The sequence below is a fragment of the Rhinolophus ferrumequinum genome, chromosome 9 (genome assembly GCF_004115265.2).
Source record: "Rhinolophus ferrumequinum isolate MPI-CBG mRhiFer1 chromosome 9, mRhiFer1_v1.p, whole genome shotgun sequence".
In the NCBI taxonomy this organism is placed as follows: Eukaryota; Metazoa; Chordata; class Mammalia; order Chiroptera; family Rhinolophidae; genus Rhinolophus; species Rhinolophus ferrumequinum.
Genome location: NC_046292.1, coordinates 77,354,283 through 77,370,052, shown reverse-complemented (window position 1 = coordinate 77,370,052; position 15,770 = coordinate 77,354,283). Strand labels below are relative to the sequence as shown.

The following is a 15,770-nucleotide window of genomic DNA, read 5'->3' as shown; positions in this document are numbered from 1 at the left end:
CCATATGTAGTTCAGAAGAAGGGGAAATCATGCCTGGGCTTGGGTACACAGAAAAGGCTCCAAAGCCCTGGGAGATGAACGAGACTTGCCTTAACACAAAATAAAGGAAAAGGCACCAAAGGTTGAGACGCTGGGTTTGAGGAAAGGCAGTTTTGCTGGAGAAGTAGGCTTGTGTCTACAGCAGTGGAACGATTTTATGGACACAGGTCTTAGTTCTAAAATTAGGACAGTCTAGCTTGCAAATCAGCATAGTCCCTCCTCCTCTCTTACAATGAAAATCTGCAGCTGAACCATACTCTCTTATGTCCCTGTTTAGTTTGGTTACTTTCTTAACCTCTTAAGGGGATATGTCTTGTATCACCTTCTTGAGTACAAATGGCCAAGGACTAGTTAATTATAATGAACGCAGTCGGAAATAAGCAACAAGCCCTGTGCCCAGATTGCAAAACAATCGCGGCTCTGTAATGGAAAAGGTGGCGCTGACTCCTGGAACCTTTCTAGGAAATCCTCTTCCACCTTTAGCCTTTCTCCTGGTACAGCCTGAGTCCATATCCCTGGGATTATCTGGAGAAGCCTCCGGCCTTAAACTGCATTAAAACCAGGTGAGGACTGGGTAGACCGTGACGGTCTGGGCCCAACAATCTACAATCCAAGGACTTCGAGCAGACTGGCGAGCAGTCACCCAGGCGATGCCCGGGCGCACAGCCCCCTTCCCCCAGCCTGCCCCCTCACGTCCCACTTCTCCCCTGCCCGCCCTCGCTTCACTTACCCCCCCCCCGCCACGCCCCGCTCCGCTCCGCCTAGCCCCGCGAGGCGGGGCTTCCGCTTCCGGTGGTGGATTGTTGACGCCTGTGGCTGCTGCGGTGGCGACGGGGCCGTTGGGGAGGGGCCAGTGAGGGTGGTAGACGGTGCAGTGACGAGACAGCAGAGTGGGGCTGAGACGACGATGGCAGAGGGGCCGGATGAGGCCCGAGGCCGCCCTCCCGGGCAGGGCGACGGTGGAGGGGACCAAGAGCCCGTCGCTTCTCTGACAGGCCCTCCTGCCGCCGCCCCGCATCCCTGGGACGAGCCGCAGGCCGAACCACAGTCCCCGGACCGGCCCCCAGCCGCGGGCCTCGCCTCCACCACGGCCGCCGCCGAGGAGTCGGAGCCACAGCGCGAGCCTGTGAAGCGCGGGGACGCGATATCCAGCTCCGGGGCAGGGCTGCCCGAGCCGGCGGGCTGCGAGTCGCCGGAGGCCGCGGCGCCGCGGGACAAACCCGCGCGGCTGAGCGCCCGCGAGTACTCCCGGCAGGTGCACGAGTGGTTGTGGCAGTCTTACTGCGGCTACCTCACCTGGCACAGCGGCCTGGCCGCCTTCCCAGCTTACTGTGGCCCCCAGCCATCCCCGCTCAGCTACCCCTCAGGCGGCGGCACCAACGCCCCCCAGACGGCGGCGCCGTCGCCCCTCCAGCTGGGCTATTACAACCCCTTTTACTTCCTGAGCGCCGCGGCCGCGGGACCTGACCCAGGAGCGACTCCAGGCATCTCCACCCCTGCTCCAGTCACGGGCCTGGGACCCCGGGCTCCTCACGTGCAGGGATCCGTCCGGGCAACCCCAGTGACGAGGGTAGGATCCGCCGCCCCTTCGCGAACCCCAAGCGAGAACGGGCGCCAGGCAGGTGAGAAGCGGGATCGGGAGGTGGGGCGGAGCAGAAGGGTCTTCGGGGAACAACTACCTGGATCGGGTAGAACAGGCACGCTTTTTTACGCGTGTGGCTGCTGCCGCTGCCGCTGTTCGGACTGGTGTGTCTCCGTGTGCTTCAGCTATGGTTTGCCCAGGCCTTAAATTCTCAAGTGTATACAGAAAGGCTATGCAGTTTCTTCTTCCTTTAGACCTGGCATTCCGAATTGATTCCCGTTCTCCTCAGAGTAATCATTTCTGCATGTAAAGAAATCTCTGCCCTTCAAACCATCCTCATGATTTCCACGCTTCCAAATGGCAAACCTACATGGTGGGGTAGGGGGGAGGATGGTTGACTGGTAATGCTGGAAATAATCCAGACGTGGATTTATTATATATTATCTACATATTGTAGGATATATAATATAGATAACATAGAATATAATTATATATTACATTAGGGACAGTGAAACTGATGGATATTTACATGAATACAAATGGAGTTTTGAACTTTTGACTGGACCGTGGTTGAATTATCCTTGTATGTTGTCTGTTTACTTCTCTATGGGAATTAGAATATTTTGCATTACTTTTTATTATTTAGAATTTTTGTTTATTCAGCCACAGATGTGGGGAACAAGAATTAGTTGTTTCTGAATTTGATCCCATTCAGAATGTAGGATGACAGATTTATTAAATAGAAAGCAAGAGAAACTAAACAGGAGGTAAAATGAGTAATGGGCATATACTTTGTACTGATTGTCTATACTTAACCTTGATTTTTACTAAAAAACGTTTAATTTTGTGTCACAGGCTCTTGATCACCTGGTTTCTCATTTGAGTCCCTAGTGAAATGCATTGAGTACCTTAATTAAATTTACCATTGAAATTGTTTTTTAAACATTAAGGTGAAAGCCAACTTTAAACTCTTTGTAAATAGTGTAGTATATTTTAATAACATGTACTGTTGGTAGAGTCAATGCCAGTGATTGTTGCAAGATTATAAATTTTTTTATTAGCACCTTGTACCTTGACTTTACATTCCCTATTAATTTACTTAGCTTGGGTTCTCAGGCCTATATGAAATGATTAGTGTTCCTAACCTTTTTTTTTTTTTTAATTTACAGGCAGAGAGTATGTTATTCCATCCTTGGTCCACAGATTTATGGCAGAGATGGTGGATTTCTTTATCCTCTTTTTTATCAAAGCAACCATTGTCTTAAGCATTATGCATCTCAGTGGAATAAAGTAAGTAAAGGCCATTTGCAGAGAGGTTTTAATGTCTACTGTCTACATATCTTGTGTTTCGTTCTCTTTATGCCTGCAAGTTTCTATATGAATAATTGATGGCCAGTCTCATGATTTCTTTATAGGAGCTTTATCAGATTTTTTTTTCTTGTTGGTTTTAAGAAATAACTACAAAAGAGAAAAATCTTAATAAATTCTGCAGAATCTGTAGGAGTCTCACCTATTAAAAATAGGTAAAAGGAGCCTCCAAACCTATTTTGATTTTTTTCAACTATTAAGCCAGGAATTCACTTCCCTCTTGCTAGGAATAAAGAGCTTTTGGTAGATGAACTATTAATAATCAGCTAGATGGCATTTCCAAATGGGATTACTTATATTATCAAGGAAGTCCCAAATGAACTGCAAAGTGACCCATTTATTTGAATAATCCTTTCAGATTAATAATCATAATAGCAATTGTCACTTGCTAAGTACTTTCTACATGCTAGGCATTGAGCTCACCTCTTTATATGGATTCATCACTATGAGCTGTAGAAGTTAGTACCTCCATTTTACAGAGATTGAAATTTGGATTTACAAGAAATTAAGCCCAGAATTTACGAATTTACAAAGGTAATAAGTGAAATACAAGATAGAGAGTCAAGATACAAACCATTGTAGTCAAATTTCAGGGCCCTTGCCAGGAACCAGTGTTCCTGTGATCCTTTTCTGTCCTCCTTTTCCTACCCCTACATTTCCAATCCAGTACCAATTTCTTTCTGTTGAAAATGGTGTATAGCCTTCAACCCAGACCATTTCCTCTTCACTGTCAGATCATTTTTCATCATCGTTTCTCCTTAGTCCAACTACTGTCATCTCTTGCCTGGATTATAGCAAAACTCTTCTAACTGGTATTTCAGTCTCCTGTCTTATCTCAGTCCAGTCTCTGATATAAAACTAGAGATCATAAATTGACTCTGCTCCTCTCCTGCCTTAAATTCCTTCAGTGGTTTCTTATTGCTATCAGGATAGTCTTGTCTTCATGAGGTTGAACAGATGCCTCTATTTCTTAATCATGGTCACCTGTCATATTTAATATTTGAGCCATACCAAACTGCTTACAGCTTTCATCGTCCTCTTTCTCGTTAGTCCTCCAAGGCTTTCTCTTGTTAGTCCCTCTCTGAAACTTCTCCCTTAACTAGTCTGGCCAACTTCTCTTCATCCTTTAAATCTAAGCTTAAATATCATTTTTGGGAAGACTTCACAAGTTAAATGTACCTGGTGTGTGTTTGCGTAGTACACTATGGTTTCCTGTCACATACCCCAGTCTCTTATTTCATATCCCACTTTATTATTGTTCTGCTTTCCCTGATTAGTTATAATCTCCATAAAAGCAGAGACCATGTTGAATTCACTCACCATTATATCTCATTGTATCTATCTCCAGGGCTCTAGAACAGTGCTTGCTTATGATAGTGCTACTTATGATAGCATAAGCTGGTGAATGTTTTGTGAAATTAGATGGTTGGAAACCTAAAGATTAGTTTAGAATTTCAATTAAAGTTATGACTTAACTAATGGAAAAAAAAAATCAATGCAACTGCTCTGATAACTAATTCTTTATAACCCCAAACTATTCTTTTGTGTAGGGATATCTCTAAGTTTGCTATGCATTATATAATAGAAGAAATAGATGAAGATACATCAATGGAAGACTTGCAAAAAATGATGGTTGTGGCTCTTATATACAGATTATTAGTTTGTTTCTATGAGGTAAGCTACTGACTTCAGCAAATATTAATATTTAATTATCTAATTTTAGATTATCAGCCCAAGATAAAAAAGTTAACAGAAATTTATTTTTCAAATATTTGTCAGATGTCTGTTTTACTAGTTTTTTCCAAATTTTCTTTAATTAACAATACTTTTCAAGTTAAAAAAAAACTTTCCAAGTTGAGATATGTTATAATTTCTTTGTAATATATTTCAGTCTTGTCCAAAAATATACTTGTAAATTGGTTGTGGAACTTGAAATGTATTTTTCCATAGAAACAACTTGCTAAAAAATATAATGGGTCATAGAGAAATATTACAGTAGACATTTGGTGGTGTTAGAGACTTGCAGAAATGCATTAAACGATTAACCTTTGAATATTCTGTAAAATTCTTTCAACTTGAAATGTTTAAAACCTGAATAATATGGCAGGAAAACTTACCTTTAAAATTGGCATAGTTGAGCTAGTAAGTTATTTCTAAATTATCCTCTTTCTTTAGATAATTTGCATTTGGGGAGCAGGCGGAGCTACCCCAGGGAAGTTCCTGCTGGGGCTTCGAGTTGTGACGTGTGATACATCAGTGCTTATTGCACCAAGTCGGGTTTTAGTAATTCCTTCCTCAAATGTTAGCATCACAACGTAAGTTCTTCTTAGCTTAATCCACTATGTACTTAAGAAAATAATAAATTTTAAGCATAGTAATCAATATAATTCATGTTATATACCATTTGACATTGTATTTTTAGAATGTTGGTATTTTTTCATGGCATATAGTGAATAGGCTTACATTCATTAAGTTTAAAATAAAGTTTATGAGTGTTTTTCAATTATTATGATTGTAGACCCCTTTCCAGTATACATTTTCAAGAGAATGACTATGAAGTATGAGTCACGATAATGAGTGATTTGGGTGTTGATGCTATCTACGTCCGTGCTCCATGCCTGGCTTTACTAATTCTCTAGATCTGTGGATATGGGTCAGTTCCTGATCTGCTGTGAGCCTCCATTTGGTAGTACCTGTCATTATCCCGTCTTGAATAGGCAATAAGGGTTTTAATAACTATGCATGCATGCATCCTGCCCTCTCCTCCCCCCCCCCCCCCCCCCCAGTGATGCAGCTTGTAATACTCCCACTACTTATGGCTAGCTGTTGGCATCTGGCTCTGGGGGAAGGTACAAATAGGGGCAATGAACGTTGTGAAGGTGACTAAGTGATAATTAGTTGAGCAATATGACATACTGTTAGAATTGCTGCTAGAATGATTCAGAGCTGTATTATTACATAAAGAAATATGAATGAGATTCTAGAAGCCTTGATTTTGCTGACATCCTTAAAATTTCCTTACAATTTTGTGCTTATAATAATCCTGGCTACTACTTTTAATGAGTTCATAATGGCTAATATTTATTGACCACCTCTTATAAACTATTAAAAACACTGCAAGTGTATTTACCAATTAAATCCTAACCTTTAAAAATAGGTACTGTAGGTACCATCCCCTTTTCACAATTGTGGAATGATAGGAAATAGTGATTGATAGGAAATGGTTCTAAAATCAACTAGTCTGCATTCGTTGTCCACACTCTTAGCCACTGTGCTTTTTCTATAGCCTCTCAGTGCACTAAAAGGCAGAAATCTAACATTAGTAGGATAATTCTCCATTGTAAGCTATTGTTGAAACCTTTTTTAAAAGCCTTTTTAAATCACAGAATCCTGCAAAGAAAGAGAGATGATAAAAGAATATACAGTAATTTACAATGCTAGTGCTTCATAGAAGGTAGAAAATGGTACTGCAGTAAACATACTCAGTTTAGAAGATACTTAAAACACAGGAATGAGTGACTATAGAAAAGGTAAGTAAAGAAAATATTTTCTCCTGGTAAAATACTAGAAAATACTATAAACTTTAGTTCACATATTACAGCTTTTCACATGAAAGTTCCAGTCTTTTATGTTCATGAAGTCTTTAGAGCTAGCCGAGATGGTTTGATCATAATATTTGAAAATAACTCAGCTATCAAAAGTAAAACAGTCTCTCAAGTATACCTTGAATGTTTCAAATACATGTTTTGAACTTGACAGAATACTGTTCATCTATATGTGGTTGGCATACAATTTATCTCCTATTTTTTGCTTTTTTATTTTTAGATCCACTATCCGAGCTTTGATCAAGAATTTTTCTATTGCTTCTTTTTTCCCTGCTTTCATCACACTGCTGTTTTTTCAGCATAATCGAACAGCCTATGACATTGTAGCAGGAACCATTGTGGTAAAAAGAAATGGGGTCAGATGATGCCCTCAAAATCCTGAATTCCATACTCTCTGGAATAATGACAAGACTATATGTATCAAGGCCATCAGTATCCCTGGGTTACATTAATTAATGATTTAGAAATTAAAGCAGTCTCTCCAGTGTGATACAGGTGACTATTCTGAAAGTATTGATTTTACTTGAATGCCAAAGAACTTTTCAAGAAAAACCTGTTAAATTCAAGTGTTAAAATTTTAGATCAAAAAGAAGGCAAGTGGTTTCATAATCAACAATGGACAATATATGCTAAGGTCTAAGGCATTAGAATTTGCTGAAAGCATTTTCAGCTTTGAAATCTCCAAATGAAACTTTAAAAATTTATTTTGGTTTACCCAAAATGATGGAAAATGTCCAGTTGTGTTTTGTAAACACATTATTCATCTTTCAGTTAAAACATCTTGTGAAAATTGTTGTCTTTGCTTTTTGGGGGAGTGGGGACACAAATTTAATAATCAACTTCTCTCTCATCCCAGGAGGTAGTGAGTTAGCTGCCAGAGAAAGGGGCAAGTGAGACAGGCCTAGCAATTCCCTTACCTGAAGTTTTAAAATCTGTATTGCAGTTTACTGTGGGAATGATGTAACTTTACAACTGTTCTTAATGCTTAATATGTATTTTGGGGCAAGTATTGCATGATGATGACAAGGTATTGTCATTGCTATATTAACATTGATTTTCTTAAAAGGTAAGTTAGTGTTTGCTTTTCATATGGGGGGGAGTAAATTTTCACTGTAAATTTAACTTAAAATTTATGTGCAAGTATTTTCAGTGCCCTAAATCAAACTATAAATATGTGGGGGGAAATTATTTCCATCAAACTGTTGCATATTTACTGTAAAACAATATTCCCAGTACGTGTGTGCATGAAGAAAGTATTAGTGCTTTTCAGTGTTCTGAATATTAACTTCTTTTTATACACAGGATATTCACATATTAGTTTCTTTTTATATTTTATATAGTTCCATAACTTTTGAAACATCAAGGAGTTAAATAATCTTAGTATTTCATGATTAAATACTACTGGTAGCCTGTGAAATATTAGGAATTTTCCCAGTATGAACTGTTCTCTCTAAAACAAAGAAGAGTAGCATTTCCAGACATTATTCTAAGTTCTTTGGTTCGGTGGATCAAAAGCTTATATTTGGGGCCTGCCAACGATAATGTTTTGAGGGAAACATTAAGCAAAGTTAACACTTTATGTATTGCTATTTTAATTTATTCTTTTATGAAGCAAAGTTACGGTGTTTCAAGTGTGTGCGTGCTTTTGTTGAATGGCCCAGTTAGCTGTGTTGAGATATACCCGAACTAAAAGTTTTGTTTCTTAGGCATTTTCTCCAACTCTGATATTATTTTCCAAAAAAACAAACACTAAATTGTGTTGGTAAGTTCATAATTACATTGCTTAAAGGATCAATCTAGGCTTTATTTTTGGTCTTAAGTTTATTACCAAATGCAAGACACATCTGTTTTCACTGTATTAAGTTTTAAAGTGGGTTTTTCTTTGATATTTTAAAACTGAAAATATTCACATTTGATGGTTATAGAGACCTTAACAGTGTCCTTATTAATTCAGAATAATTTTATATTAAATCTAACATCACAGAAAGCCTGTTGAGAGTGTCAAAGGATTAAACATATCATTCACTTGTAGCCTCTGGGAAGACATTTGAAGTTTTACGATCCTTCAAAGTAAAAATAAATAAAACTAAATTTTTATTAGACTAGAAATTAGGAAATGTTACATACGCTTACCACTTAGTGTATATATTATCATTAATGTATACACTATTTTTGCCACTGATTGGGAATTCAAGTTGAAATGTCCTTTAGTCATTTAATTCTGAAATTTATCTTTAATGTATAATTTCCTCTGAGATAATTGGATGGTTTACCATTTAGGCTATTTTTATTTATATACTAAAACAGAAGCAAACAAGTCATCTAGTTTAATGTTATACTTAAAATAATGTACATTTTCTATAATAAGTCATTCAAATTAATAATCTATGTAGGTTCATTTAGATCCATCTCAGGATTCAAGTTATACTATATTGCTCTGTAAAGCAAACATAAGTATTATTAATTTGTCTGCTTTTATAACAGAAAATCGAAGTCTTATTTATGAATTCAGCCCTAGGAAGATTTTAATTCCAAAATTATTGGGGGAAAAAATGACCATATCAACAGGGAAGAAAAGGGAGCCATATTTTTTTCTCTTGAGGTTGTGGGGAATAGAATAATCCCTCTCTTCATATCACTTTTCTATTTAGTATATGTCATTTACAGAAATGCTGATTTTCTGTGTCAAAGTATAATTCTATGTTGAAGCTCTAGCCTGAAAAGGCTAAAAGAAAGTAGTCTTCGTAGTACAAACATTATTCATACTTTTACAACATCAGGGAACGCAAATTAGGAATCAAGCAAAGTGAGAATACTATTTCAATGAACAAGCCCTAAATAAAACCACAAAACAAGCAGTTAACTTAGGCATGTAGAAAATCTCAGTACCCATTACTAAAGGGCCTGAGTGGCGGTGCACCTTGAGAAAGTCTGACGTACTAATATTCACGTTGGGCCTAGGGTCGGTAAGTGTAGGTAAGTGTAAGGGATGGCAAGGCAAACCTTGCTTTTAGACTAATCTGTGACTACAGAAATCAAGCTAACACTTTTTGGGATAGTAAGCCTTTACTTTAAAATACTGCCCAACTGATACTTGCATCAGACTGGTTCAGAAGTTACTTCTACCTAAACATTTACCTTCCAGTTTTACCCAAATGTTTAAGATTTGGGGAAAAAAGTATTTGAGGACCACTTTGTCTAAATTGTATTTTATTGTCTCAAATCGTAGTAAAAACTGTTTTGACGCTAAGATTTGTTCCCTTAAAGTGACTTGTTTGGGTGTTTCGTTTATGCATAAGTATTTCCAGCAAAAATAAGGTAGAAATGAGTTGAAAATTAAACTATTTGCTAGTTAGGAATAAAGGGCTTTTTAAGAGAATAGCATTAAATATTTTCATTCCATACTTATCCCTATTAAAACAGGCTATTGTTTCTTTTGGAGAATATTTCTAAATAACAGTATTCCTAAAATCTGACAAGTATCATTTCACTTACTTGCCGTTCCCCACCCCTCCATACGTAAGGTCAAAATCTTTACAATATATACTTGCCTGGGTGAAGTTCCTCATTTCAAACCATACATGTGTATTTCCTTGCAGTTCATTATAGTAGGGCTTGACCCACAAACAGTATCTGATGGCCTGCCTATAAATAAATTCAGCATTCTATTTTTAGTAATTTGTATGCCACCAATTTGTATTTGTCTCAATAAATACTTGGTCACAAAGGATTTTGTGTTTTGCTCGTTTCTTTAAGAAAATTTGCTCTACAATTTCCTAAAGGAAACCTTGCTTCCGAATATAGCTTTTCTAGCATTCTCTGCCTTCAGGAGAAAGGCTAAAGCAGTCAACTAGAGTGCTTTCAGAAATAGAGGTCCACCAAAACAATCATCCACTTTTTGAGATATGTTCTTTTAGCAAGTCACTTAAAATTTACCCATGATGACTAAACTTAATGTTAAACTAATCCTGTCCTTAAAGTTGTTAACCCATCACAACTATCATGCAAGCTATAAAGGACTTGAATTATACATGAGGAGTCAGAAATTCAGTCTCATAACTAGTAAATGACTCAATTGGACAATTTAAACCTAGTTCTGATCTTTGAAGCATTTCCTATTCTAACTTTTACAGACAAACAGAGGAGTGGATATAAAACAGGCCCTCAAAAAGGACAAAGATAATACTTAAATGTGGTTAAACTATGGCCTGGTCTGAGTCTTGCAGATGATGTGCTATCAGGAGCCCAGCCACAAACTATACATTGTGGAACTACAGTGGACTTTTGAGATAAGTTTATAATGGAAATGAAGGATCTGACACTGTCATATAGCTGATATGTATAACTAGACCCAACACACCCATTTCCTCTATAACAAATTAGTTTCTATTAAACACACAGACTAACCTTTGTAAAATTTCCATTGAGTTTCAAACTTCAAACAGGCCCAGGAAATGACACAGTCATGTGCTGCAGAATGATGTTAAGGTCAACAATGGACCACATATACAAGGATGGTCCCATAAGATTATAATGGAGCTTAAAAATTCCTGTCACCTAGCCGTTGTAATATCATAGCATGATGCATTACAATTTCCTACATAATCAGTACAGTAATAGGCCATACAGGCTTGTGCCTCGGAGCAACAGGCTACACCGTACAGCCTAGATGTGTATGTAGTAGGTTACACCATCTAGGCTTGTGTAAGGGCACTATGATCGCACGACGACGAAACTGCCTAACGACACACTGCTCAGTACCACCATCAAGCGACGCATGACTGTACGAATACAATTAAAGCAAATACAAATTCCTCCTAGACTAAATCAGGAAGTTCAAGGACTGGTTATAAATGGTTAAAATTAGTTCAACACTTTTATTTCAAATAATAAAATCCTAATTACATAAACAATTTCAGGAGAGAATTTACGACAACTGTGTTTCCCTGAAACTAAGACCGGGAGAATATTAATTTTTGCTCCAAAAGATGCATTAGGGCTTATTTTTTATTATGAGCATCCTGAAAAATCATGCTATGGCTTATTTTCTGGTTAGGTCTTATTTTCGGGGAAATACAGAAGTATTAGTAAGCAGCTAGCTTAAAAACAAATTTCTCCATTGCCGGAATTGTACTTTATCTTTCTTAATGCCTGGAATCATAAATTACTCAAAACAGCCTAGCACTTACTGGCAAGTTCTCCAGATGCTTATTTACGGGTGCAGATTTTCTGAACCCTATCCAGGCCCAGTGAATGAATCTCAGATGAAGTCCTAGAATATACATTTGACATATCTCACTAAGTTATATTGATGTACATTCAGTGATGACTACTGACCCTCTTGTCTATTGACCAAATTATATAAACATACCTGATTATTCAGTAGTTCTGCATATGGCTTTCTTCCCTTCAGAGCTTTTCAGTTAAAAACAATTCCTCATCAGTACATTATGAGAAGTAGGCTTTTACTGTTTTCTCCTCTCGTTTCCCTTTCTTCCACAAAGAGGCCTCAATTTTCACTTGTGTATAGAGCATATAACCCTGGTCTGCCCAAGCCTGCTATCACAGCTACAGGGAGATCAGAAGTCGGTCTGTAGCCTCTGCCAGTCCAATAAGAAGATACCTCTGACCGGTTTCAGTAGGGACAGGTTGGATGTTAGAGCTGCTACTGTACGTGTACTCTAGCATTGTCATGTGCAGCCTGAGAATTATAGCCATTGAGATGGAAAAAACAAGTCCGACCTCCTGAATACAACCCTATAGACTTCAGTTTTTGGGGCCAGAAGATTTCATTTTTCAGAAGAGCCACCTTAAGGAAGGAAGTCACTCGTTAGGGGGGAAAAAAAGTACTAAATAATTAAAACATTTCTAGCACATTTCTTACGAAAAATCTTTCCCAGAGTATAAAGCCTGCTATTCCCACCCATATGGGCCTAGAGAATAGCTCAGAATGAACAAACCTGCATTTAGGTAGGCATTGACTTCACAGCATTAAAACATTTTCCAGAGGAAATCCAAGATGGTGGAGTAGATAAACACTGAGCCTGTTTCCTTTGGTAAACAAAATTACAACTAAATTATAGAACACTCAACCTGGAGAGAACCGTCTGGCTGAACAGAAGTTTAATAACTTTAGAATATAAAGAAGCCACGTCGAGACTGGTAGAAGGGGCAGAGATGAGGAACTGCATAACCCCAAACCTCCATGTGGCAGTTGATAACCAAGGAATATCTTAGCCATGGAGGTTCCCCCAGAGGACTGAGGGACGCCATCTCCACACACCAGGCTCTCCAGCCTGGAGTACTGGTGATGGCAAAGAGGAGCCCCATAACCTGGTGAAAAACAGTGGGACAGAAGATGGCAGGACACCGAAGCATCCTCTTAAAGGGCCTGCACAGACTCTCTCACTCCCACTCACTATGGGCTCCAGTGGAGGAACCGTAAGGGTGTGTCAGAGACATAAGGGGGACAGACTGAGTTGTGTGGCTGTGGGAGGAGGGTTGGAGGACTGTCAGTGTTATCCTTGCAAGGGGTCCTCCTCCTGTGCAGCCTGTAGGCTGGCACCATCTTTCCTATGTTGAGCCGTCCCCCTATGTTTACAGATGCATCTGACTCTGATTAGTCTGGTGAGCTTTGTTGCTCCACTGCTGACTCACTGAGACCCTGCCCCACCCAACTCCCCCAATGCAGGAGCCACTTTTTCTAAGAGCAGCTAGCCCCACCCAAATTGCACTCTTTCTTGGAAAACTATGAGAGTCCCAGGGTTCCAGATGAGTGGTGACTGGCCTCGGTGTGCTCTGAGACTTTAGCTGAATAGCTCAGCACTGGCACCAAACCAGAATTTACATTAACCTGGTGACCACAACACTTCCTACTCTAGTGACTCCCTGCGGCCCTGCCTTACCCAACTTGCATATTGCACGAGGCTTTATAAGTGGCTGAACCTTGAGGGTGCTGGCACGTGGCAACAAGCCTGGTAGTGTCCCAGCATTTTGCAGAGCTCCCCCAGGCCTTGGCAGGTGTCCTTGTAGCATGGCCTATCCTACATGCCTCCAGGGTTAGCAAAGCCAAAGAACAACGGTGGATTGTTTTGTAGCTCTTAACAGGTAGTCCCCGGCAGGTCACAGGCAGCCAGGTGACCTGGGCCTGCACTGGAACCCCTGGCAAGAGGCCCCAGAACCAACATACTTGAATGTTGGCTTCAGACCACAGCAGAGTACCACCTAATTAGCCCCACAAGTGGCACACCCAAAGGGGAATCTCAACAAGCACCAGAGCCCCCTGGGGCAAATCTTGCTTAGTGGGGTAAGGCTCTGCACAGAAGACTGTAAGCTGTGGACGTGGCAAAACCCCACAGCAAATCAGTCAGAGGGTCAATTCCACCCACTGAAGTGCCAATAGCAACCAAGGCTCAACTATAACAGAAGGGCAAATACAATCCACATAAGGGACACTCCTGGAGCACCTGGTTCAGGTGATTAGGGAGACTGCACCACTAGACAGCACAGGGCACCTACTACATAGGCCACCTGGCCAAGCTTAGGGGGTGTAGCAGATTTACCTAATACAAAGAAACAGAGAGACAGCAAAATGAGGAAACAAAGAACTACATCCCAAATGAAAACACAGGAGAAAACTCCAGAAAAGGAACTAAACAAAATGGAAGCAGGCAACCTACCAGATACAGAGTTCAAAACAATGGTTATAAGGATGCTCAGGGAACTTAGAACTTCAACAAAGAAATAGCAAGCATAAAAAAAGACATAGAAACCATAAAAAAGAATCAGTCAGAAGTGAAGAATAACTGAAATGAATATAATCCACTAGAAGAAATCACCAGCAGACTAGACCAAGCAGAATATCGAATAAATGATTTGGAAGCCAAGGTAACAGAAAACACCTAATCAGAACAGCAAAAAGAAAACAGACTCCAAAAAAAAAATGAGGACAGCTTAACACACCTCTGGGACAACATCATGAGTGACAACTTGTGCATCATAGGGGTACCAGAAGGAGAAGAGAGAGCGCAAGGGATTGAGAACCTATTTGAAGAAATAATGACTGAAAAGTTTCCTAACCTGGTGAAGGAAATAGCCATACAAGTCCAGGAAGCAAAGAGAGTCTCAAACAAGATGAACCCAAACAGGCCCACACCAAGATACATTATAATTAAAATGGCAAAGGTTAAAGAAAACCAAGAGAATTCTAAAAGCAGCAATAGAAAAGCAATTAGTCACCTATAGGGAGCACCCATAAGTCTATCAGCTGATTTCTCAACAGAAACTTTGCAGGCCAGGAGGAACTGGCACAAAATATTCAACCTACAACCAAGACTGCTCTACCCAGCAAAATTATGAATAAAATGGCATTAGCTACATATTTATCCATGATTACTTTCAATGTAAGTTGATTAAATGCTCCAATCAAGACATAGGAGGGCTGAATAGATAAGAAAACAAGACCCTTACATATGCTGCCTAGAAGAGACTCACTTCAGATTGGAAGATACAGCAATTGAAAGTGAGGGGATGGAAAAACGTATTTCATGAAAATGGAAATGAAAAACAAAAAAACAACAAAAAAAGCCAGGGTAGCAATACTTATACTAGACAAAATAGACTTTAAAACAAAGGGACAACAAGAGACAAAGAGGAACTTAGTAACCCCACTTTGGGGTATTTATCTGAAGAAACCAAAACACTATTTCAAGGGGACGTGTGCATCCTTATGTTTGTCGCAGCATTGTTTACAATGGCCGAAATGTAGAGGCAGCCTAGCGTTGATGGAAGAAGAGATAAAGAGGTAGTACGTATATACAGTAGAATATTGCTTGGCCAGGGAAGGGAATGGGTTCTTGCCATCTATGGTGGCCTGGATGGACCGGGAGGGAACTGTACTAGTGGGGTATGCCAGACAGAGAAAGACACAGTGAGATTTTGCTTGTATGTGGAATCTAAAGAAATAAAGAAACAAAACAGAAACAGACTAAAAGATACAGAGAACATTTTGATGCTTGCCAGATGGGAGGGGGGTTCGGGATGGGTGAAAAATGGGAAGAGATTAAGAAGTACACATTGGTTGTTACACAGTAATCATGGGGATACAGGGTACAGCATAAGGAATATAGTCAATAATGTTGTAATAACTATGTATGATATCAAGTGGGTACTAGATT

General features: G+C 39.6%; 1 protein-coding gene across 1 annotated transcript; it reads left to right on the top strand.

Moving 5' to 3' along the window:
• Positions 1-899: 899 nt before the first annotated feature.
• FAM8A1 (family with sequence similarity 8 member A1) lies at positions 900-10,324 on the top strand. The gene is made up of 5 exons (XM_033115125.1): positions 900-1,661; positions 2,791-2,911; positions 4,540-4,663; positions 5,165-5,304; positions 6,815-10,324. Exons 1-5 carry the CDS (start codon positions 947-949, stop codon positions 6,957-6,959), a joined length of 1,245 nt encoding a protein of 414 aa, XP_032971016.1. The 5' UTR covers positions 900-946; the 3' UTR covers positions 6,960-10,324.
• Positions 10,325-15,770: the final 5,446 nt, after the last annotated feature.